General features: G+C 40.7%; 1 protein-coding gene across 17 annotated transcripts in view; it reads right to left on the bottom strand.

Moving 5' to 3' along the window:
• Positions 1–26533, bottom strand: part of kmt2c (lysine methyltransferase 2C) — a 394622-nt gene that overhangs the window by 258201 nt on the left and 109888 nt on the right. For all 17 annotated transcript variants that reach the window (XM_033044025.1, XM_033044050.1, XM_033044059.1 and 14 more), the window contains one exon: positions 11405–11487. In XM_033044025.1, the coding sequence (XP_032899916.1) occupies positions 11405–11487 (83 nt within the window). The remainder of the gene's footprint in view (positions 1–11404; positions 11488–26533) is intronic.

Consider the following 26533-nt stretch of genomic DNA (forward strand, 5'->3'; position numbering starts at 1 on the left):
TCCTAAGTATTTAAATTTATCTTTAACTATTTTAAAAGGGGATTGTTGTATTGTATGTAAATTGAATTTTGTTATTGGCATGATTTCACTTTTATTCCAATTAATTCTATATCCCGAAAACTGACCAAATTAAGTTATTAGATTTAATAAGTTTGGAATACTAGTTTCTAACTTTGTAATATATATTAGTACATCATCTGCATATAAGGACATTTTATTCCTTGTGTCTCTAGTATTGTATCCATATATTCCTGGATGGTTTCTAACGCTTTCTGCTAGGGGTTCGATTGCAAGAGCAAATAATAGTGGGGATAGTGAACATCCTTGTCTACAGCCTCTAGAGAGATTAAATTTAGTTGATAACATTTTGTTTGTTAATATTCTGGCTGTTGGATTAGAATATAACAATTTAACCCATGTACAGTACTTCTCTCCTAGATGAAATTTTTCCATCACAGAAAATAAATATGGCCATTCTACCTGGTCAAATGCTTTTTCAGCATCTAACGAAATAATTGCTAGATCTGCATTAGGAATTCTATTGGAGTAAATAATATTAAATAATCTTCTCAGATTATAAAATGAATAACGTTTTGGGATAAACCCTGTTTGGTCGGGATGTATTAATTTACTGATCACTAAGCTCAATCTATTAGATAAAATTTTAGTTAATATTTTCTGATCAGTATTTAAGAGGGCTATAGCTCTGTATGAACCTGGGTCTTCAAGATCCTTGTCCGTTTTTGGTATGAGTATGATTGTAGATTCATTTTGAGTTTCTGGGAGTTTCTGTTGAGTGTAGGCGTATTTGTACATTGTCTGTAGGCGTGGGGAAAGCAAATCATAATTTTTTTAATAAAATTCAGAATTTAGACCTTTCCGTTTTTTAAAGATTTGATTGACTCTTCGATGTCTTTTATCGTAATTTCAGCCCCTAGTAATTCTCTCTCTTTCTGATCTAGACCCGCAAACTTACAATTCTGTAAAAATGTTTCCATTCCCGTTGGTTGTTCTGTTATTTTAGATGAATACAATTTTTGGTAGTATTGTAGAAATCTATCATTAATATCTTTAGGCAGTGTTAATGTTTCTCCCTTGTCTGTTCTAATTTTGTATATTGTTTTTTCCCCATCCAATTTACGAAGTTGACGCGCTAGTAGTTTTTGTGGTTTATCACCAAATTCAAAATTTAATTGTTTTGTATGTTGATAAAGTTTTATAACTTGGTCTGAATATATCTTGTTTAATTTATATTTCAGTACTGCAATTTTATTGTGTTTTATCGTGGATGGTGCTACTGCATTTTCTGTGTCTAATTGCTTTATTTCCATTTCCAGTTTCTGTTGTTTGGCCCTATTCTCTTTATTAAAAAATGATTGGGAAGAAATTAATGCTCCTCGTACAAATGCTTTAAATGTTTCCCAAAGAAGGGAAGCAGAGATTTCAGGGCTATCGTTAGCCTCAAAAAAACATTTTAATCTGTTTTATTAGGTATTCATTACATAACTTGTCTTTTAAGATTTGGGGAATAAATCTCCATTGTGACTGAGTCTCTACCATTCCGTTTAGTTTGATCATAAATGTTAGTGGAGCGTGGTCTGAGATTATGATGTTATGATATTGCGAGTTATAGGTAAATGGGATAAGTTTTGAATCTACTAAAAAATAGTCTATCCTTGAGTAAGTTTTATGTACTGGTGAGTAAAATGAATATTCTCGGCCCGATGGATTTTCAATTCTCCAAACGTCCTTAATATTAGTAGTATTAATGTATGAGTTTAAAAATTCACTTGATCGAGATTTTAGTTTTCTTTGAGTTGATGATCTATCCAAACAAGCATCCAATGTACAATTTAAATCTCCACCGATTATTAAGTTTTGTTGTGTACATTCCGGGATATTGTTAAGAATTCTCTTAAAAAACAGAGGGCTATCAAAATTTGGTCCATACACATTGAGGAGAGTCACCTTTTTTAAGTATAACTCCCCTATTATTACAATATATCTGCCTTCAGTGTCTTCTATCGTTGATATATGTTTAAAGGGTATACCGTTACGAATTAATATTGCAACACCTCTAGATTTATGTGAGAATGAAGAGTGGTACGCTTTAGCAATCCATTTTGCTTTCAATCTGTGTTGTGCTTCCTTTTTAAGATGTGTCTCCTGGAGAAATATTATATCTGTTTTCAATGATTTTAAATGAGCTAACACTTTGCCTCTCTTGATAGGTTCATTAATTCCCTTAACATTCCAACTACAGAATTTAATTCCCTCACCCCCAATTTTTATATTCATGTCTTGCATCTTGTGATTAAGTGGTAGAGCAGATGATTCAGCACTCTCAACCCTACCTTATACTCGAACATCAGGTAGATGAATTTTAGGTCACGTCTGTTTTCCATCCGAACATATCTCCTTAAGTAAAATATGCAATTCCATTCCAAATACAAAATATAATATGATATAAAATAAAAAAAAGTGATAGCAAATTGGATTAGTAAAGTGTGGAAAGTAAAAAGAAAAAGCAACTACAACTACAATTAGTGCAGTTAGTGATAGCCACCCTAATGTGGCTAAGCATCTATGGACTTCCGTAGCTTTTGGTTAATAAAAATACTAGCTCCGTACTTTCCTTGAAAGGAAAGTTTCCAATTCGATGCAAACAATTTGTGGGGGGGAAAGAAATAATGATTATATTCCATTAATGATATAATTAGTAGTCTCAAATTGAAATGTTAGTTTTGTATAATATAAACATTTATAAAAAAATAATCAAAAACAAAAACATCAGAGAGCCACCATACATTTTTCATTGTAAAATATCTGAATCACACTTTACTTATGTTTCATACTTTTAGTTAATTCTTAAATAATCTAAATAATCTAATTATCAATAATTAGTGTTAGTTAGTATTCATGATTATTAATAGGTGTTAGAAGTTAGTACTAAAATGTAAGTATTATATATCCGTTGCAAGATATTTACCCAAATCTTATTGCGAATTTTAGGCAACTCTTAAATATAATAGTTTAAAGTTTAGAGTTTAGAGTTCCATATCTTCTCTGCGAGATAGCAGTATCCAGGTAGGTGTTGAATGTTGAATATTTTTCAATCTTCGATCTTGTCCTCGATGTTCTTGGCAAATTCAAATGCTTCTGTGTGCTTGATGAAGAAGTGTTCCTTATTTTCGTAACTAACTCTTAGTGTTGCGGGGTATAACAGTCCATATCTCAAATTCTTTATGTTCTTCAGTATTCTTCTTGTTTCTGTGAACAATGCTCTTTTCTTAGCAATTTCCACAGGATAATCTCTGAATACGCTAATCTTGTCTCCTTCATATACAAGATTTCTGCTTTTGACAATTTTCCTCATCATGTCATTCAATACATGGTCATATTGGACCTTTAGATTAGATTAGATTAGATTTCCTTTATTATTATCATTATTCTTGGAGGGTCGCCCACCTTTGGGGGACGTCTCGGCACTCTGTGCGCTCGGGCAAGTAATGGTGCCTGGTCCAGGTTCAAAATTGTTTTCAGTACATCTGCAGCAAATTCACGGGGGTCACGAGACCCCTCTCTGCCTTCCTGGATGCCCACGATTCTTAAGTTCTGACGCCTCTGTCGTCCCTCCAAGTCTGTACATTTTTTGGTTATTTGACGCAATAACTTTGATAGGCGTTGGTTCTCAGTGATGAGTTGTTTTGTAGTTGCGGTGCTTGTCTCAGCAAATTCCTCAAGTTCTTTTACAATCTTGTGGTGTTGGTTTAATGTCTGGAAGATAGGTTCAAGTTTAGAATCAAATCTGGATTCCATCATATTCAGTATTTCATTTACTTCTTCAACATTTTGAGTCAAATTTCTTTCCATATCTAATTTCCAGTCTTCAAGGACTTTGTGTACAATCTCTGTAACATCTTCTTTAATTTGTTCTTTAATTTCTTTTTTAAAAGATGTCAGCTCTTCTTTAAAGTCCTGTCTAAGATTTTTAAGTTCCTCCGTAAGAAACGTTTTTAATTCTTCCATCTCGGTCTTTTTCTTCTTCTTTGAGATGTCTTCTCGGGATGCTGTTTTACCTGAGGCCGAGACTTCAGTTGGGCCTACCTCTTTAGTCTTGCCGTTTTTTGTCTTGTGGGGGGGAGTATGCTGAGTCAACATACTGCCGGTGTCGCGCGCCTGATGACGTCACGGGCCTATTGCAAAACAATCGGTGCCGTTTTCTGCAGGTAGGATCTGTCTTTTCCCCCCGTTTTTTCGTTTTTTTTCACGGAGCTAGTTGGCGCGAGTCTCTCCTACTCCATAGCGCCACCGGAAGTCTCAAGTTAATATTTATTGCGGGGAATATTCACACTTCATTCATGGCACTACGGTTACAATAAACACCTGATGTAACCAAAATGTTTTGCGATTTAATTCCCAATTTTCTTATCTGTACCTTAATCTTTGCTACGGAAAGCACCGATGCAGAGACAAATAATCAAGCAATTACCAGAATAACCTGCTATCCAAGAATGCGAAGTCATAGTCAAATTAATACTAAATCCTGTGAAAATGTAAAACTTTCAACTATATCAGATGAATTTTGCAGCTTGTACTTTACACAGCAGAAACAAATACTCAAGAGACTGCAGGTAAGATCGTACAACTGTCTGCCTGTAAAGGGCCTGTCCCACTTGGCGATTTTGCTTGCGTCATCAGTATTGCCAAAAGATTTTGAACATTTCAAAATCCAGCGGCAACAAAAAAACGTTGCGACACTTGAAAAAACACCGCTCGTCATACGTCATCACGCCGCATCATGCTGCGTTTTTTTAGAGGCCTGATACGTCATTCAATGATGCTGGCAGACGCCGAAAAAAATCGCCAAGTGGCACAGGCCATTAACTCATTAATAGTTTGATGTCATTTCCCAATGGAGTTCAGCAGACCAGACCTCTGTTGCACTCCATGCTCTGCAATGCACTTGCATTTGTTGTTCTGTACTGAACTTGGGTCAGTAAAGGGTGAAAACTCCACACCAATGGACTGGTTGAGAGATTAAGTTTCCAATGGGAAGCGACCAGCAAGATACCCAATTTGTTGGTGGGTGGAAGGTCAGCAGTTTAGTCATCCTCAAAGGGCTTGACTGATCCAGCAAGTATTTTGGCACTTTATGCTGGACACATACAGGAAGGGTTTGGCGGGGTACAGACCAACGGCAGGCAAGTGGCAATAGCTTGGTTAGGCAACTTGGTTAGCATGTATGAGCTGGGCCAAAGGGCCTGTAGCTGCACTCTATAGCTCTGAGTTTAGAAATATTACAGCGAGATGCTTATCATTTTATGAGCAAGGTGAACATATTTTCAGAAGAGCAAATCAAAAGGTAAAGGATGCCATCTTTACTAGCAACCTCTCCCTACACTATTCTGAGGTTCCCACCTGTTTAAAGAAGACCATTATAATCCCGGTGCCAAAGAAAAGTAAGGCATTATGCTTTAATAACTATCATGCCCTTACATGCACCATTATGGAATGCTTTGAGATGCTTGTCATGACTCACATCAGCTCCAGTCTCCCAGAAAGCCTTAAGGGCTTGTCCCACTTGGCGATTTTTTCGGCGACTGCCTGTGTGGCGACAAAAAAATATTGCGACACTGCGTGTCAATGCGTCGTCACGCCGCGACTTTTTCGGTGACCTGATACGTTAGTCAATGATTCCGGCCGTCGCCGAAAAAAATCGCCAAGTGGGACAGGCCCTTTACTCCACAGCAATTTGCCTACCGTTGCAACAGACCCACTGCAGATACCATCTTCCTTTACCTATCATTGTTATCAGACTATTCAACAGACCTCTCATAAACTACAAATATATTCCTGATCTCCTAATCTACCTCATTGCGACTCTTGCATTTTTTTAAATATGCATTTTTTCTTTAGCGGCAACAATGTTTCCTTTCTATCGTTACAATATCTGTTGTATTCATGTATGGATTAATTTTACCCATGTACGATATGATTTGCCAGGAGAGCACGAATGCAAATATTTTCACTGCATCACAGTACACGTGACAATAATAAACCAATTTGCCCTCTAATGCTTTATAATCTGCTAAAATCGTAAAACTAAAACAATTCTTACAATTGTTTCAATGGTTCAGAATTAATTTCAATTCAGGCTGTTACCCCCTGGCAAGTTTAAGAGCAGAGCTGCAGCCTCTGGAAATAAGATCACAATAACTTGGAAGATTCCAAGCTTTTTTGATAGGCATTCATGTCATACAATTTTCAAATCGTGACTTCAGGTGGACAAAGATTGGTGCACTGGATAGGAACATAGGATGTGAAGTTTAGGAGAAACGGTATGGAGAAAAATTAATATTTAATCTTTACTATTCTGAGGTACATATAATAGCATAAGACTGAATGGAGATATACTCACACAAGTCGATATGATAGTTAAGAAAGTATATGAATTATAGACAATAGACAATAGGTGCAGGAGTAGGCCATTCGGCCAGCACCACCATTCAATGTGATCATGGCCGATCATAACTTGTGTTTCACAAGTTAATATATTATGCACACCGAATCAAGTAGCTACAGTTGATAAGAATGCTTTGTTCTTTGAATGGATTTACAAGATGTTACCAGGGATGTGAACCTTCTGTTATATAGAAAAATGGGGATGTTGGGATTGTTCTCCTGAGAACAGATACAAAGTGTCAACCAATATACCTCAAGGAATTTGATAAGGGGGGTGGGTGGGGGGAATTGCTTCCATTGGCTAGGGTCAATAACCAGAGTCAGCTGTACAGCACGGAAGCAGCCATTTGGTCAAACTCATCCATGCCAACCAAGTTGCCTAACTGAGCTGGTAACACTTACCTGCACCTGGCCCATATCCCTCCAAACTTCTCTGATCCATGAACCTATCCAAGTATTTTAAATGTTGTAATTGCACCTATATCACTGGCAGCTCATATACACACTGCTCTGTGGGGAAAAACTGCCCTTAGATCTCCTTTAAATCTTGCCCCTCTGACCTTAAACCCATGCCCTCTAGTTTTAGACTTCCCTACTCCGGGGAAAAGACTGTGGCTATTCACCCTATCTATGTCTCTCGTGAATTTATGATCCCCAAAGCTACCTTTCAGCCTCGTACACTCCAAGGAAAATAAAGACCTATTCCAGCCAATTTCTCCTATTAGTCAAATGCTCCAGATGTGGTAACATCCTCATAAATCTATTTTGCATCCTATCTAGATTAATGACAGAGGCCGAATGTTTACAACAATTAACAAAAAAGTTAAGATTATTATCCCCTGGTGGATGTTTAAGAGCTGGAGCGTAGCTATGTCCATGGAACTGATGCGCTACGATGCTGAGAACTATATTCTGCACTCTGTATCTTCCCCACTGCTCTACCTATTGTACTTCAGTTTGACAATTGTATTCATGTATGGTACATCCGATCTGTTCGGATAGCATGCAAACTTTGAAAAGGTTTTCACTGCACCTCAGTACACGTGGCAATAATAAACCTAATTACTAAAGAATAGTGAGATAATATTCCATGGAAACCTTTACAGGATAATTGAAACATACTTAGCAGTCTTATGGGTTCAAAGCAAAAATAAGTTCATGCTGAGACTAAGTTTAACAGCTGTCACACAGCCTACATCTACACATAGACATAAATTATATACCATTCTGTTTACTCACACACTCCAACAGGAAAATAGTTATCTTAATAAACACATAACACAATGAAAACACTTCTACCATCCCAAAGATATTAATTATAATTCTAAATATCTCATCAGGTCTGACATCAGAAATCAAGAATCTGGGACATAAAACAACCGTTCCCAAACTAGAGATCAGCCAGAAAATAATTATATCAATGTAATTGAATCTTTTAAGTAATACTACTACTTTAACAAGATACCTGGATATGTTGATAATGTAAAACTAGTCAAATCTAGAAAACCAGACAAAACACAATGGACAAAATGTACCTACACATTTTAAGGACTTAACATTTTAGTTATCATGTGGATTTAGTCCCAGACCACATAGTCACCCACTCTGTTCAATCAATGCTCCTCTTGAAGATACAAAGAAAGGATTTAATGAAAGGGGGGGGGGGGAAATGACACGACGACTTTTAGTTACATATGTAAGTAACAAAATAAGTGGAGATGATCTATTATAGAAAACCTTACGGGGATAATTACTATTATTGCTCTTTTAAAAAACACTCCAAAAGCAATATACTATTTCTATCAATTGCAGCTAGTGCTTAATGATGATATAATAAGATACTGTTACTCAGGTGAATAGATTCATATTCTGAACTGCTGAGATCAAGTATGTCAAAAAGGCATTCATCTAATCTTCTAATAGAAGACATTTTTTTAATGACTACCACTCTGGGTTCTGCAGAGAAATGCTGAAAATCAATACGCTACACTGGCACAGAGATTGTGCAGCATTTTGGAATCACTTCAACAGTGTGCCAACAGTGAAGCACCCAAAAATTATGCAGTAAAGTTTACTATTGAGGCAGTGTAGGTTTCTTTCTCATTAAATTATAGATATCAGATGTGGAAAATATATTTGAATCCAAGCCTTGTCTATCATATATTATAAAAAATATTGCTTTGTTTGAGAAATAAATGAACACAGTTTTGTATGTGGAGGTATTACGTGAAATATTAATGGAAGATTAGCTCTTTAGTAGAACTTGGCTCATAGCCAATTTTAAAATGAAGTAAAATATTACTATGGTTATAAATCCATGATCATGTTGACATATTTTCCACAAACTTGCACATTTTTAAAATAGTTAAAAGATTAACGGGCATACTAATAGCTACATTTTATGTTTTGTTTTTCCAAAATCATTTCGTAACATGTAGCTCCTGGACTCCCAGCAGACTCGTATGCGCCCATCTCAAATGCTTCACGTCCTACATGCATTAATATTATAAATTAATCGGCTGCAACACCAATTTTGATGAAGTGTCCCACATTGCAAATTATCCTGCAAGGAGGGGGAAACAATCATTTCAGCCCTCACAATTGCCAAAACAGTATTGTACAACATTAGCATGGATCACGAGAGTAATATTATTTTGCAGTGTCAATTTGGTTCTTATGGTGTGGAGCTGAATGGAAGAAGGGAGCACCTTCCCATGAAAATGGCAAAAAGGTAGCCTAAAATCAATAGCTTCCACTGAGCGTGTTTGGTTCAACGCTAGAAAGGTAGCATATTGTTGACTATTCTACACTGGATTTTTGTTCACCCTATCCATTGCAAAGATAATAGAAAATGTGCACCTTACTTTAGAAACAACTGAAGCAGGACTGCAAGGACAACATTGGAAATCCATCCGCAATGCATGGTGCCATATATGCATATATACGCTTTCTGAAACTTGGTTTCGTTGAACATCTGAAGGCATTGCAATTCATACGTTTCACCTTTTCTTTCAAAATTATTTTTTCTTCATTTATTTTTTGAAATAATAAGTTAGGCATTTTAAGATAGGCACTTGGTTGGAAGAAAGGCCACAGATAAGAAAGAAAGGAAGAAAAAAGCCTTTGCCCATGCCAACTGATTACCAGCCAGGCCTCTACTGCTTCTCCCCATTTACAGCTTCCTTTCCCCCCTCTCTTCCCCACACATTCAGCCAAATTAGTGTGAAGAAGGCTCGACCCAACACGTCACCTGTCCATGTTCTCCAGAGATGCTGCCTGACCTGCTGAATTACTCCAGCACTCTGTGTATTTATCAGCATCTGCTGTTTTTTGTTTCTCCATGTGTATTCAAAATGGGTCATCTGTGTGAGTTTGATTTCTAGGCCTCAGACACAGGTTGATTTCAAGATTCAGGTTTTATTTTGTCGTGACATTAGTACCACTTCCATAACACATTTTACACGGTTTGTAGTTTCTTTGTTGACCTGCCATTTTCAAAGTATTGGAGACATTTATTTCCAAGTGATTTGAATAGATGATCCCGTGGAACCTGTTTATTATTTCTGCACAGCCAGGGAAGTGCTGTTAATTCTGCAAAGTTAATGGAATCTTTGAATCAGATTATCAGCATTGCATAGTGCTGAGGAATGGTGCAGACTGTGACAGACAAAAGAGGACTAAGTTGTTTCAGCTTATTGTGAATACTGTAGCAGCAAAACATAACTGGAAATGAACTAATACGAAACCGTGAAATCAGCAACAATGCAATACTTATCCAAAACTTCAATTGAGATATCAGTAACTCAAAACTATTTAATAGTTGTGATTAAGTAATGCAGCGAGGTGGCAATTTAAAAAATATTGTTTTTTACAAATTTTATCCGATCACTTTACACTTGGGAAGGCATAAAATGTGCCGGTTAAGTGACTAACTTGGCAGATAGCCTATGAAAATTGGACTCCGTCCAGAAGAGTTATTCCACATATAAAAAGGACACGTAGCACAAAAATCATTCCAACGATTTCTTGAAAACAAATGCCAATGCCAAGAACTACTAAAACCAAAAGAAATTCATTGGTATTGGAAGATAGGTACAAAATGCTGGGGTAACTCAGGCAGCATCTCTGGAGAATTGAGTAGGTGACGTTTCAGGTCGGAACCATTCCCCGGACTTGAGAAAGTCTCTTCTGAGGAAGGGTTCCGACCCAAAACGTCACCTATTCCATTTCGTCACAGATGCTGCCTGACCTGATGAATTGCTCCAGCATTTTGTATCTATCTTCGGAAAAAACTAACATCTGCAGTTCCTTCCTACACCAGTGTTTAATTTTAGATTAGTTTAGTGGGACAGCACAGATACAAGCTCTTCGGCCCACATGAATCAGATATTAAATATACACATGATATTTGATGCCAGAAAGGACTGTACCATACAACTGAAGCCAGCTGCACTATTCGTTACTGATTCTCCACCTCAAATACACTCTCAGTGAATACTCGTTTCCACAAATACCTAGCGGTCAAATATCTCTCTATTCTAAATGTACTCAATAATATATTGGGATTCTCTACTTTGAAGTCTAAAGAAGCATTACCTTTTGAATAAACCAAGTGCAAATCCATTTTGTGACCCCCAAAGCCACGGTACAGGAAACATCCTCTCAATAAACTAGCATTCCAGCCATTGATACGGGTTCCAACCAGGTTTAGTTTCCTTCATATCAGAAATTACATTAACAACATAAATACCAGTGGGATCAGACATGGCTCGGGGTGGGACTGCAAAAAATGTCTGCCCAATATTGTATTGGGGATGTCACTGAATTTGTGATTGCCACTTACAGGAAAGAAGATTACAAGTACCCGCTGCAGCACGAGTAAACAATTTTCAAAGATGATAATATTATTCTAATGTTAAAGCAGGATGTAATTTCTTACCTGTTTCCATTGCATTTTCTGTTGTCTCCAACCCATCCATACTGTCATCATCATCAACAACCATCTTCCCCCTGCTTCGAGTCCTGCAATCATGAAAGATATGTCAAAAGCTATAAAATACAATGGATTCACCTTGCAGAAGGAAGTTACTCAAGTTTTTTCCTGTTTATGATGATGAGATTTTATCTCGTTAAAATCAAATTAAATATTTTCATAGAGTTGAACAGCATGGAAAAAAGCCCATCAGCCCAACCTGCCTACCCCGATCAATATTTCCCATCTATACTAGTCCCATCTGCCTGCAGTTTGGCCAATTATCCTCTAAACCTATCCTATCCACGTACCTGTCTAAACGCTTCTTAAATGTTGCGATAGTACCACACTCAAATAACTCCTCCAGCAGCTGGTTCCACCCACCCATCACCCTTTGTGTAAAAATGTCACCCCTCAGGTTCCGATTTAATCTCTCTCTCTCTCCCTCTCTCTCTCTTCTCTATCCCCCCGCTAATGTGGCATTAACATCAGTCGCCATGAAGGCCTTTGAGCACATAGTCCTCACCCATCTCAAAACCCACACTGCCCCCATCATGGACCCTTTCCAATTTGCATATAGGGCCAACCGGTCTGTTGAGGATGCTATCAACTTAGCTCTTCACTATTCCCTTCATCATCTGGAATCACCGAACACCTATGCACGCATCCTGTTTATAGATTTTAGCTCGGCCTTTAATACTATACACCCGATTAAACTCTACAATAAAATGTTGGACATGAGCATCCACCCAGCCATGTGCCATTGGATTCTACACTTTCTAACAAACAGACAGCAAAGAGTCAAGGTGGGTGAAAAACTCTCCAGCCCTTTGACTCTCAACATAGGAGCCCCCCAAGGGTGCGTTCTGTCACCCCAGCTCTTCTCACTTTACACCAACAACCTCACATCCCAATGCAGCTCAGTTAAAATTTTTAAATATGCAGACGACACAACAATAATTGGCCTAATCTCAGACAACAAAGAATCACAATACCATCTAACAGTCGATAGCGCAGTCAAATGGTGCGCAGACAACAACCTTCAGCTTAATACTTCAAAAACCTTAGAAATCATCATAGATTTTAGACGCAATCAAAACCACAAACCCCCGGTCCATGTCAACTCTCACCCCATAACCTCCACAAACTCATTTAAGTTTCTAGGCACCTATATCTCCAATAATCTAAAATGGCACATCAATGCAGACCACGTCATCAAGAAAGGTCAACAACGTCTATATTTCCTCAGACAGCTCAAAAAGTTCAGAGTTGATAAACACCTCCTGGTCCGTTTCTATCAATCAATCATTGAAAGCATCATCACCTCCTCAATCACAGTCTGGTACGGTAACACCGATAGTCACTCACTACACAGAATACAACGCATTGTCTCCAAGGCCTCCAGGATCATCAACTCCCCCCTCCCCTCAATCCATTCAAGTTATCTCCAACGTACCTCACAACGGGCAAAAAAGATCATCTCGGACCACTCCCATCCAGCAAATCACCTTTTTCAGTCTCTCCCTTCGGGGAGGCGCCTCAGGTCACTTGCTACTAAAACCACCCGCTTTAAAAACAGTTTCTTCCCCTCAGCAATAAGAACTCTCAATTCCGTCCAATAATCAGACAATAATATGACTTTTGATGTATACAGTGTCTTGTCTATGGTCTTTGTTTGTTCTTTTGCACTATGTATTGTTGGTGAGATTTGTGATTTGTGATGTGGTATGGATGCACTTTATTACAGTGATCTGTGTTATTAGTGGTATGTAACAAAAGCAGTGTACCATCATGTACCGAACCCAAATACCACCAACCCTGGTTGCGTGGCAATTAAAGATTCTATTCTATTCTATTCTATTCCTCTCCCTTCCTCCCTTTTGGGTCTGGCTCTAACGGGATTTACAGTGTTTTGGAGATGATGCTGAATACTTCCGTCCAAAAACTTTCTATTTTTCTACTCAGTACAAAACTGTGGGTTAGGTGGCTTCTTGAGACTAACATTTATCGCAAAGAGGGGAAACACTGGGGAAAATCTGGCTCAATTTGGTTTTGGAGTAGAATACACTGTGCAGCACTTTGAACTGTGTCAGGCAGTGTCTGGGATTTAAGGAGCAATAATGAATGTACTGTAAGCTTTCGTCCCATATATCATTGGAAATTTGTTGATCCATCTCATCCTCCCATGCACGCATATAAACCTCAGATGATGGGGTGTCGATGTTTTGAAGGAAATTGTAAATGTAGGATATCAATTTCTCTATATCTGCTTGTCTATTCAAACACTAATTGAGTTTGTCTGGACTTGCAGAGGTGTAGTCTTGCCTGTATGTTCTCACATAGTCCCTAACCTGGAGCTATCAGAAAAAAATTATTATTATTCAGATCATATTTCTCCCGCAACTCTTGGAAGAAGGAAAGAGTCCCCTTCCAATAAAGGTCTCCCACGGTGTTGATTCCCTTGTTCTTCTACTGGGTGAAAACACCATCTAAAGTAGAGGGTTTTTAAGAGTGATTGTTTGCAATAGGAAGAAGGAGAAACATGTCTCTCAATTTGAGACTGAGCTTCAACTGTTCCCAGAAACGAATAGTACCATGTATTATAGGGTTATGCTCATACATTGACCTATATTGGAGTATTGGAGACAGGACAATCGAGCCTATGGAGAAATGCAAGCAATCTTCTCTTTCCAGTTTTAGCCAGTTGGCCTGTTGGTGCAAATCATCTAGCCAGAAAATTATGGTTTTAATATTTGTTGCCCAATAGTAAAAGAGGAAATTGGGTAAGGCTTGTCCTCCTTTCTCTTTGGATTTGCACAGGTGTCGTTTATGTATTCGGTGGCTTTTGTAGTCCCAAATGAAATTAGTAACAATGGAATCAATTTTTTTGAAGAAAAATTTGGGAAGATATATCGGTATTGTCTGGAATAGATATAAAAGCTGCGGGAGAAAGATAATTTTTACGACATTTAGTCTGCCGAGGAGGGAAATAGGCAATGATTTCCAAAATTGAATATAAGTATGAAGTTTTGTGATTAATGGAGGGAAATTTGGTTTGAACAGAAGGGAATATTTCCTGGTAATGCAAACTCTGAGGTATCTGAATTTGTCAGTAACAATTCTAATGGGGAACTGTTGGAGCCGGGTGGCGTCTTGTTCGTTTATTGGCATAATTTCGCTTTTATTCCAATTAATTCTGTAGCCAGAGAAGGTGCCGAATTGTTCTATAATGGATAGTAAATTTGGGATACTGGTTCGGGGGTTAGTAATGTATAACGTCTGCATAGAGGGAAATTTTGTTCATAGTGTGTTTAGTATTGTATCCATATATGTCTGGGTGGGACCTAATACTCTCGGCAAGAGGTTCTATGGCTAATGCAAATAGCATCGGGGAGAGAGCGCATCCTTGTCTATTACCCCTGAATAGGTAAAATTTAGATGAAAGTATTTGATTGGTTAATATTCTGGCGGTCAGGTTAGTATATAGAAGTTTTCGGCCAATTGGAATTTTTCCAACGATGTGAAATAAGACCATTCAACTTGGTCGAAAGCTTTTTCTACATCCAATGAGATGATTGTGAGGTCTTCGTTCGGTATTCTATGTGAATAAATTATATTAAACAGGCGTCTCAGATTAAAGAATGAGTGTCGTTTAGGTATGAACCCAGTTTGATCTCAGCGTACAAGTTTGCCAATGACTAAGCTGTCTACGAGCCAGAGTCTTGGCTAGAATCTTCTGGTCAGTATTTAAAAAGGAAATTGCACTATAAGATCCCGGCTCTTCAAGGTTCTTATCTTTTTTAGGAATTAATGTGATAATTGATTCGGCTAGAGTCTGCGGTAAGGTCTGCTCAATGAACGCTTGGGTATGCAGGGTTTGTAGACGTGGGGAAATTATGTTGTTACATTTTTTGTAAAATTCATTATTGAGCCCGTCTGGGCCAGGAGTTTTTCCATTTTTCAGTGATTTAATGGTCTATGAAATGTCCTTTACTGTTATTTCTGCAGCCAACTCCTCACGTTCAGTCTCACTGAGGGATGGAAGGTTGCACTTATCCAGAAAAGTCTGCATCGTGACTAAATCGGCTGTTGTTTGAGACGAGTAGAGGGTTTGATAAAATTGTTGAAATCTTTCGTTGATATCTTTGGGCAATGAGCGCAGTTCACCTCTTTCCGATCTGACTTTATGTGTGGTACGGTCATTTTCTAATTTACAAAGTTGTCTTGCTAAAGGTTGATGGTATTTATAGCCGAATTCAAAGTGTTTTTGTTTGGTGTATTGAAATGCCCTACTGATATTTGCCGAGAGTATCTGGTTTAGTTTGAATTAGTGCAGCTATCTTGTTACGTTTTCTTGTGGACGGGTCAGCCGCGTTTTCAAAGTCTAATTGTTTTATTTGTTTTTCTAACTCCAATTGTTCAGCCTTATTTCATTTAATACTTTATAAACCTTAATAATTCTCAATTTGTTTTTCCTCCTATCTCTCTTTAATTTAGAGAAAATAGTTTTCTATTTATTTAAGTCTGCAACCTCCCTGTATCTGAAAATACACACTTTCCTTTATTGAATGGTAGCCGTAAATGAACTGTTCCTAGTTCTCACATATTAGAGAGGTCCAATGGTCTGTTTCACTTTTTGTTGTGTCAAAGTGCCTTAAGCTTGCATTTCCTAACTAGCAGAGTTAATACTGGGAACCCAGAATCTCAACACAGATCACGCTCAATTTACAAACATTAGATTGACAATTTATTTTTGTATAATGTGACTAACTCCACCTACAAAGCTATTTGGCACTATAAATGAACAATCCTTCAACATTAGGGAGCAGAGAGGAGGGGTGGGGGTTGAGTCATTTTAAGTGATATCAGCAGTAAGTGTCAATTAAAATCCCAGGCACAGCTGAGTCAAAGATCACTATCCATTTCTGACAGTTAATAGACTGTTTCTTGTGCAGACCATTTACACAAGTGCTTGATGAAATAAAAAGTGTATAATACTCCCGATGCAATTATCTGTTGGAAACAGAACTCTGCCTGCTGCAGCAGAATGTTACTTCCAGTTGTGTTCTGAACATGACAAAGGGGTGTGTGACTGATGTTTAAACATGTGCTTCTATTCTGGGGGAGGTGGGACCAGTACAAACAGGACGGTCTGCACCTGGGCTGGAATGGAACCAATGTCATTGGGGGAGTGTTTGCTAGTGCTGTCGGGGAGGATTTAAACTAATGTGGCAGGGGGATGGGTACAAGAGCAGAGAGGCAGGGGGGTGTAAAATGAGGGTAGAAGCAATAGGTAGCAAGGTGAAAAGTAAAAGTGGCAGGCAGGCAAAACCAGGGCAAAAATCAAAAAGGGCCACTTTTCAACATAATTGTATAAGGGGTAAGAGCGTTGTAAAAACAAGCCTGAAGGCTTTGTGTCTCAATGCAAGGAGTATTCGTAATAAGATGGATGAGTTGAACGTGCAGATAGCCATTAATGATTATGATATAGTTGGGATCACGGAGACATGGCTCCAGGGTGACCAAGGCTGGGAGCTGAACATCCAGGGATATTCAATATTCAGGAGGGATAGAGAGAAAGGAAAAGGAGGTGGGGTAGCGTTGCTGGTTAGAGAGGAAATTAACGCAATGGAAAGGAAGGACATTAGTTTGGAGGATGTGGAATCGGTATGGGTAGAGCTGCGAAACGCTAAGGGGCAGAAAACGCTGGTGGGTGTTGTGTACAGGCCACCTAACAGTAGTAGTGAAGTTGGAGATGGTATCAAACAGGAAATTAGAAATGCGTGCGACAAAGGCAAAACAGTTATAATGGGTGACTTCAATCTACATATAGATTGGGTGAATCAAATTGGCAGGGGTGCTGAGCAAGAGGATTTCTTGGAATGTATGTGGGATAGTTATCTAAATCAACATGTAGAGGAACCAACGAGAGAGCAGGCTATTTTAGACTGGGTATTGAGTAATGAGGAAGGGTTAGTTAGCAGTCTTGTTGTACGTGCCCCCTTGGGCAAGAGTGACCATAATATGGTTGAGTTCTTCATTAGGATGGAGAGTGACATTGTTAATTCAGAAACAAGGGTCCTGAACTTAAAGAAAGGTGACTTTGAGGGTATGAGACGTGAATTGGCCAAGATTGACTGGCAATTAATTCTAAAAGGGTTGACGGTGGATATGCAATGGAAGACATTTAAAGACTGCATGGATGAACTACAAAAATTGTTCATCCCAGTTTGGCAAAAGAATAAATCAGGGAAGGTAGTGCATCCGTGGATAACAAGGGAAATCAGGGATAGTATCAAAGCGAAGGATGATGCGTACAAATTAGCCAGAAAAAGCAGCATACCAGAGGACTGGGAGAAATTCAGAGACCAGCAGAGGAGGACAAAGGGCTTAATTAGGAAAGGAAAAATAGATTATGAAAGAAAACTGGCAGGGAACATAAAAATTGACTGCAAAGGTTTTTATAGATATGTGAAAAGAAAGAGATTAGTTAAAACAAATGTAGGTCCCTTGCAGTCAGAAACAGGTGAGTTGATCATGGGGAACAAGGATATGGCGGACCAATTGAATAACTACTTTGGTTCCGTCTTCACTAAGGAAGACATAAATAATCTGCCGGAAATAGCAGGGGACCGCGGGTCAAAGGAGTTGGAGGAATTGAGTGAAATCCAGGTTAGTCGGGAAGTGGTGTTGGGTAAATTGAATGGATTAAAGGCCGATAAATCCCCAGGGCCAGATAGGCTGCATCCCAGAGTACTTAAGGAAGTAGCTCCAGAAATAGTGGATGCATTAGTAATAATCTTTCAAAACTCTTTAGATTCTGGAGTAGTTCCTAAGGATTGGCGGGTAGCAAACGTAACCCCACTTTTTAAGAAGGGAGGGAGAGAGAAAATGGGGAATTACAGACCAGTTAGTCTAACATCGGTAGTGGGGAAACTGCTAGAATCAGTTATTAAAGATGGGATAACAGCTCATTTGGAAAGTGGTGAAATCATTGGACAAAGTCAGCATGGATTTACGAAAGGTAAATCATGTCTGACAAATCTTATAGAATTTTTCGAGGATGTAACTAGTAGCGTGGATAGGGGAGAACCAGTGGATGTGGTGTATCTAGACTTCCAGAAGGCTTTCGACAAGGTCCCACATAAGAGATAATTAGTATACAAACTTAAAGCACACGGCATTGGGGGTTCGGTATTGATGTGGATAGAGAACTGGCTGGCAAACAGGAAGCAAAGAGTAGGAGTAAACGGGTCCTTTTCACAATGGCGGGCTGTGACTAGTGGGGTACCGCAAGGCTCAGTGCTGGGACCCCAGCTATTTACAATATATATTAATGATCTGGATGAGGGAATTGAAGGCAATATCTCCAAGTTTGTGGATGACACTAAGCTGGGGGGCAGTGTTAGCTGTGAGGAGGAGTATCCTCCTAGCATAGGAGACTGCAAGGTGACTTGGATAGGCTGAGTGAGTGGGCAAATGTTTGGCAGATGCAGTATAATGTGGATAAATGTGAGGTTATCCATTTTGGTGGCAAACACAGGAAAGCAGACTATTATCTAAATGGTGGCCGATTAGGAAAAGGTGAGATGCAGCGAGACCTGGGTGTCATGGTACACCAGTCATTGAAAGTAGGCACGCAAGTGCAGCAGGCAGTGAAGAAAGCGAATGGTATGTTAGCTTTCATAGCAAAAGGATTTGAGTATAGGAGCAGTTGTACAGGGTCTTGGTGAGACCACACCTGGAGTATTGCGTACAGTTTTGGTCTCCAAATCTGAGGAAGGACATTATTGCCATAGAGGGAGTGCAGAGAAGGTTCACCAGACTGATTCCTGGGATGTCAGGACTGTCTTATGAAGAAAGACTGGATAGACTTGGTTTATACTCTCTAGAATTTAGGAGATTGAGAGGGGATCTTATAGAAACTTACAAAATTCTTAAGGGGTTGGACAGGCTAGATGCAGGAAGATTGTTCCCGAAGTTGGGGAAGTCCAGGACAAGGGGTCACAGCTTAAGGATAAGGGGGAAATCCTTTAAAACCGAGATGAGAAAAACTTTTTTCACACAGAGAGTGGTGAATCTCTGGAACTCTCTGCCACAGAGGGTAGTTGAGGCCAGTTCATTGGCTATATTTAAGAGGGAGTTAGATGTGGCCCTTGTGGCTAAGGGGATCAGAGGGTATGGAGAGAAGGCAGGTACGGGATACTGAGTTGGATGATCAGCCATGATCATATCAAATGGCGGTGCAGGCTCGAAGGGCCGAATGGCCTACTCCTGCACCTAATTTCTATGTTTCTATGATCAGAATCAACAACGTGTGCCAAAGGTTGATGATGGCCCATGATATAGCTCAGAAACAGACTGAAAAAGAATGCTACGATGAATCTTCTGAAAGTCTTAACACATTCAAGACTAGTCTGAAGAAGTGTTTCGACCCAAAACGTTGCCTATTTCCTTTGCTCCATAGATGCTGCCTCACCCGCTGAGTTTCTCCAGCATTTTTGTCTACCCAAGACTAGTCATTTGTTGTTTGGATGCCTTAATAACTGTACCAGTTACAACTGAACAAGTTGAGCAGCATAGTGGCGCAGCTGGTAAAGCTGCTCGATGTAATTGAATGGTGGCAGACTCAAGGGGCCAACTAGTTTGCTCCTGCTTTTTTCTGCTCATGTAATTCTTTTAGAAATCTGCATAGATGACAATGCCAACAGGAACCACAGTATTGGATGTGGTCACATGATGGAAATGGCTATGCTTTGCTATAAAGAGATTTATCAGATACAAAGTTACCCATTAATATCGTTCTTAAGTCTTGTTATAAGCCACGGAAGAAAAGTCAAAAAAGAATCTTTGCTTTCAATGTTGCCAGCTCCATCAGGTTCAGATTTAAGAGCAGCGGCACCATTATCGGAACACCAGGGACCACTAAATGTCACAACATCCCTTTCGCTATCTTAACATATGAGGGCCACAAAGACTAGGAGCAGGTTTAAATAACTTGGCTCTGAGCTGCTCTGCGATTATATTACATTATGGCCGATTTGATTGCTGCCACAATTCTGCAACTTCTTTCACAGCCATTGATGAAGACGACAGTCTTACATGAGCAAGTTTTTATTTTTAGGCAACGACCCCTACTCTAAACTGTCCTGCAAGAGGATGTCAGCAGCATTCTATTACTCCCATTTTTTTATGATTCACATGAGCACTACCCTGAATAGATAAATTATGTTTTATTATTTTAAAGATTTTATTGTCAATAAAACATTTTAGCATTTCAAATTATTGCCTTGGTGGCTTCATAAACTTTTGCGCATCTAATTCTTATGCAATTTGACGATGATTTTTTTTCAAAATGAAATGACAAAAGATGCTTTTCGTATGACATTCATCTTCCTTGCACTCAGCATCCCAACTGGCAATCAACCCCCTCACCCCACCTGTATCTACCTATCACTCACCAGGCTTTGTCCTGCCCCCACCTGTCTTTTCCAGCTTCCTTCCTCCTATTGAAATCAGTCTGAAGGAAGCCGACCCAAAATGTCACTTGTCCATTCTCTCCACCAGACGCGCTGTCTGACCCACTGAGTTCCTCTGGCACTAAGTCTTGATCAAGATTCCAGGATCTGCAGTTGTTTGCTTCTCCACATTTTCTTGAAAATGATTATTACATGACCAAGAAAATAAGCAACTTACAGTGCATTCAGAAAGTATTCAGACCCCTTCAATTTTTCCACATTTTTGTTACGTTGCAGCCTTATTCTAAAATGGATTAAATTCTTTTTTTTTTATCATCAACCTGCACACAATACCTCATAATAAAAAAGCAAAAACAGGTGTTTTAGAAATGTTTGCAAAATAATTAAAGAGAAATAACTGAAATATCACATTTACATAAGTATTCAGACCCTTTACTCAGTACCTTGTTGAGGCACCTTTGGCAGCAATTACAGCCTCAAGTCTTCTTGGGTATGATGCTACAAGCTTGGCACACCTGTATTTTTGTAATTTCTTCCATTCTTTTCTGCAGTTCCTCTCAAGCTCTGACAGGTTGGATGGGGAGTGTTGATGCAGTTATTTTCAAGTCCCTCCAGAGATGTTTGATTGGGTTCAAGTCTGTGCTCTGGCTGAGCCACTCAAGGACATTCACGGACTTGTCACGAAGCCACTCCGGCGTTGTCTTGGCTGTGTGCTTAGGGTCGTTATCCTGTTGGAAGGTGAACCTCCGCCCCAGTCTGAGGTCCAGAACGCTCTGGAGCAGGTTTTCATCAAGGATCTCTCTGTACTTTGCTCCTTTCATCTTTCCCTCAATCCTGACTAGTCTCCCAGTTCCTGCCGCTGATAAACATCCCCACAGCATGATGCTGCCACCACCATGCTACACCATAGGTATGGTATTGGCCAGGTGATGAGCAGTGCCTTGTTTCCTCCAGACATGATACTTGGCATTCAGACCAAAGAGTTCAATCTTGGTTTCATCAGACCAGAGAATCTTGTTTCTCATGCCTTTTGGCAAACTACAAGTGGGCTGTCATGTGCCTTTTACTGAGGAGAGGCTTCCGTCTGGCCACTCTACCATAAAGGCCTGATTGGTGGAGTGCTGCAGGTATAGTTGTCCTTCTGGAAGGTTCTCCCATCTTCACAGAGGAACTGTGGAGCAATCGGAGGAGAAGGGTTCTTGGTCACCTCCCTGACCAGGGCCCTTCTCCTCCAATTGCTCAATTTGGGCAGGCGGCCAGCTCTATGATGAGTCCTGGTGGTCCCAAAGTTCTTCCATTTAAGAATGACGGAGGCCACTGTGTTCTTCAGGACCTGCAAATTGTTTTATACCCTTCCCCAGATCTGTGTCTCGGAGGTCAACAGACAATTCCTTCGTCTTCATGGCTTGGGTTTTGCTCTGACCTGCACTGTCAACCTTATATAGACAGGTATGTGCCTTTCCAAATCATGTCCAATCAATTTAATTTACCACTGGTGGACTCCAATCAAGTTGTAGAACCATCTCAAGGATAATCAATGGAAAAAGGATGAACCTGAGTTCAATTTTGAGTGTCATAGCAAAGGGTCTGAATACTTATGTAAATGTGATATTTCAGTTATTTCTTTTTAATTCCTTTGCAAACATTTCTAAACACCTGTTTTCGCTTCTTCATTCTGGGGTGTTATATGTAGACTGATGATAAAAAAAAAGAATTTAATCCATTTTAAATAAGGCTGTAATGTAACAAAATGTGGAAAAGTTAAGGGGTCTGAATACTTTCTGAATGCACTGTATATTCTCATTTTCATGTACTCACCTATCATGATAATAATGATATCACTCTCATGATAAACATCACTTGAATTGACATTTCATGAAAATTGACTAGTGGATTCAAATCAACATCTTTAAATATATTCAGTACAAAGGTTTTCCTTCAGCATAATATGAAAAAAAGTGTATTTTGAAGCAACTAACAACAGGGCTCATGACTGGAAAATTATCTTATCCATTCTCAAGTTCGTGAGTAAAGATATTATCTTGGCAATTCATTGTCATGTACATCAAGATACAGTGGAAAACTTTGTTTTGAGCGCTACCCAGGCAGATAATACAAGTACAGGTGCACAACCTTTTATCCGAAGATCCAAATAACGAAAACCTCCGAATAGCGGACATTTTTTCGGTCCTTGAAGAAAGGCCCTTGAAAACGTTCACCGAGGGCGGCCCGCAGAGGTGACAGCGGAACCTCCAGTCGGTCCTCGAAGAAAGGGGAACTAAATCCCCATTCATAAAAGAGAAGGTGAGGGTATATTGCGCGGGAGGGTTAATAATTGACAATATGCTGCTGCCTGCCCGCTGAGTTAAAATGTTCCCACGGTAGACTCACGATACACAGTGTATCGTGAGTCTTGCGTGGGAACTTTTTAACTCACGGGCAGGCAGCAGCAGATTGTCGCTCCCTTCAGTTTCACCCCACCTACACCCCTCTGCTTCCCGGCCATGTGTGTGACCCCTTCCCTCCAGCTCCCCGCTCATTGCACCGGCGCGGGGGCTTTGCACTGTCTTCACGTCGGCGATACCAACAGGTCAGTGCCAGTCACCGGAGACGTCAGGACCAACGGGACACCGACCCCCAGGCCCACTGCAAGCACGGAGATCCCAGAGACCCACAGCCAGCAGCAGCCCAGCCCCGTTCCAACTCCAGAGGAAAACTGCAAACTGGCCGGAGACGTCAGGACCACCAGAAGCCGTTCCCCGAGCTGCGCCCCTTCATCGGGACACCGACCCCCAGGCCCACTGCAAGCACGGAGATCCCAGAGACCCACAGCCAACAGCAGCCCAGCCCAGCCCCGCTCCAACTACAGAGGAACCTGGGTTGCGGATGACGGGGCGCAGCTCGGAGCGTCGTAGGGGCCCATCGGGGAGCGGGTTCCTGTTGGTCCTGACGTCTCCGGCCACCTGCCATCCTCCGGCAACTGTACCGCCCTTGCAGGAGAGTGGGGTTGTTTGCAGTTGCAGAGGGAGGGGGCAAGGGCGGTACAGTTCCCAGTCTCAGCTCCAGTCCAGGGGGGTGGCCGGAGATGTCAGGACCAACGGGACACCGACCCCCAGGCCCACTGCAAGCACGGAGATCCCAGAGACCCACAGCCAGCAGCAACTCCAGCCCAGCCCCGCTCCAACTCCAGAGGAACACGTAGGGGCAGAAGCTGATGGTGTGCAAGGTACGTCTTGTTCTTGGGGTGGCGGATGAGGGGGCGCAGCTCGGGCTGTGGGCAAACTGCCACTTGTCGCCGTAGCGGCCCATCGGGGAGCGGATTCCTCTGGAGGGGGAGGGGGGTATTGTGCTGTTTGATCGCCCCCTGCTATCCCAGGGACAGGGAGACACAGCGGCTTTTTAGACTGGTGGGCAATCACTTCCAAAGTTCTGCCCACACAGTCAGTACACCTCTCCTACACTGCATTTCATACAAACATTTATTCTGCAAGAAAAAACTGCATTGAAGACTCAAACTCGCGACCGAGTAACTGCCAGGATCGAGGCGCAAACTCGCGACCTAGCTCGGGGATTCAAGAATCCCCGAGCTAGGCCGCCTAAGGGCATGTAGCCCCGCTAGGGTGACATGAGTGCGAGAGGTGATTCAATGCTGCGGGCACATTTACAAATTCAGGAATTCATTCAACACACTGCATTTCATACAGACATTTATTCTGCAAGAAAAAACGACATTGAATAGAACAGAATAGTTTCTTTATTGTCATTGTAACATGAACCATGTACAACGAAATTGTAAAATGTCAGCCAGTCAGTGCACCATTCAAACATTTCTAAAAGCTAACGATACATACAAGGTAAAATATTTAAAAAAAGATAAACAACTAAAATAAATATCATGAAAATAGCACGCATAAACACCCAGCCCTACATCCTTCTGTCGATTTCACAGTCTCTTATTATGTATCGCCCCTGCGTTCCTTGGCAGCTACATTTAGTGCCTTTATAGCAGTGGGGTAAAAACTGTTTTTAAGTCTGTTTGTCCTTGTCCTTGTAGATCTGTACCGTCTGCCTGACGGTAACAGTTCAAACAGGGAGTGTCCGGGGTGGGAAATGTCCTTTATAATACTCTGGGATTTTTTGATGCAGCGGGAACTGTGTAAGTCCTCCAAGGTAAGGAGAGGGCAGCCGACAATCCTCTGGGCGTTGTCAATGGCCCTCTGGAGCGCTTTCTTCTGAGCCGCTGTGCAGCTGGTGTACCATACGCATACACAGTATGTTAGGAGGCTCTCAATGGAGCACCGATAAAAGGACAGCAGCAGTCTCTGAGTGATGTTATTCTTCCTGAGCACCCTCAGGAAGTGCAGTCTCTGCTGGACCTTTTTCAGCAGCGCAGAGGTGTTCACGCTCCACGTCAGGTCCTCCTCAATATGGATTCCCAGGAAGCGGAAATCCGACACCCTCTCCACACAGTCCCCTCTGATAGTTAATGGTACCATGTCCGTTTTATTCTTTCTGAAGTCTATTATTATTTCCTTTGTCTTTAAGGTGTTGAGGAGCAGGTTATTTTCTCCACACCACACTGTCAGCTGCTCCGCCTCATCCCGGTAGGCGTACTCGTCCCCCCCGGAGATGAGTCCCACCACCGTAGTGTCATCCGCAAATTTGACAATGGTGTTGCTGTGGTGGGCGGGGGTGCAGTCATGTGTGTAGATGGTGTAGAGCAGGGGGCTCAGCACGCAGCCCTGTGGAGAGCCGGTACTGAGGCTGAGGGCCATGGATGTGTGATGGCCCACTCTGACTCTCTGGCTGCGAGCTGACAGGAAGCTATTTATCCACATGCAGGTGGAGTGTGGAAGTCCCAAGTCCCCCAGTTTGTCCACCAGTTTGTGGGGAAGGATTGTATTAAAGGCAGAGCTGTAGTCCACAAAGAGCATCCATACGTAGCTCCCCGAACGTGGACTCAAACTCGTGACCGAGTAACTGCCGGGGTCAAGGCGCAAAATCGCGACCTTGCGGATATGAGCCGAGCACTCTACCACTAAGCCAGCCATTAAAATCTACGCTAAAAAATTTCCATTCCGAAGGCCGACAAATTCTGAATTACGAAAAGTGTCTGGTCCCAAGGCTTTCGGATAAAAGGTTGTGCACCTGTACAATCAGACAAACATGAGCAGTGTAAAAGAGAAAATAAACAGAGTGCATAATATAATGTAATAGCTACAGAGAAAGTGCAGAATTTAAAAAAGGGCAAAGGTCACAACAAGGTAGATTGGAAGATCTAAAATACCTTTAAAAATCTAAAAAAAAATTGAGACGTTTGACCAAGAGTGGTATCAGCAGGAAAAGGCTGCTTTTTTAATCTAGTGGTAGATGTGTTCAAGCTTTTGTATATTTTGCCTAATGGGAGAGGGGGTAAAAGAAATGATTGGGATGTGAGAGGTCCTCGATAATGTTGGGTGCATTCCCGAGACTGCATAAAGTGCAGTTGGAGTCAATGGGGGGGGGGGGGTTATGGTTTATCTCTACTTCAACACCATTGATATAGACTCGTATGTGCATTCCTGCCCGATGACCAGCTCCTTTTCATCTTCAATTCACCATGTTACCAAGCTCTCTT

The sequence above is a fragment of the Amblyraja radiata genome, chromosome 2, assembly GCF_010909765.2.
Source record: "Amblyraja radiata isolate CabotCenter1 chromosome 2, sAmbRad1.1.pri, whole genome shotgun sequence".
Classification (NCBI taxonomy): domain Eukaryota; kingdom Metazoa; phylum Chordata; class Chondrichthyes; order Rajiformes; family Rajidae; genus Amblyraja; species Amblyraja radiata.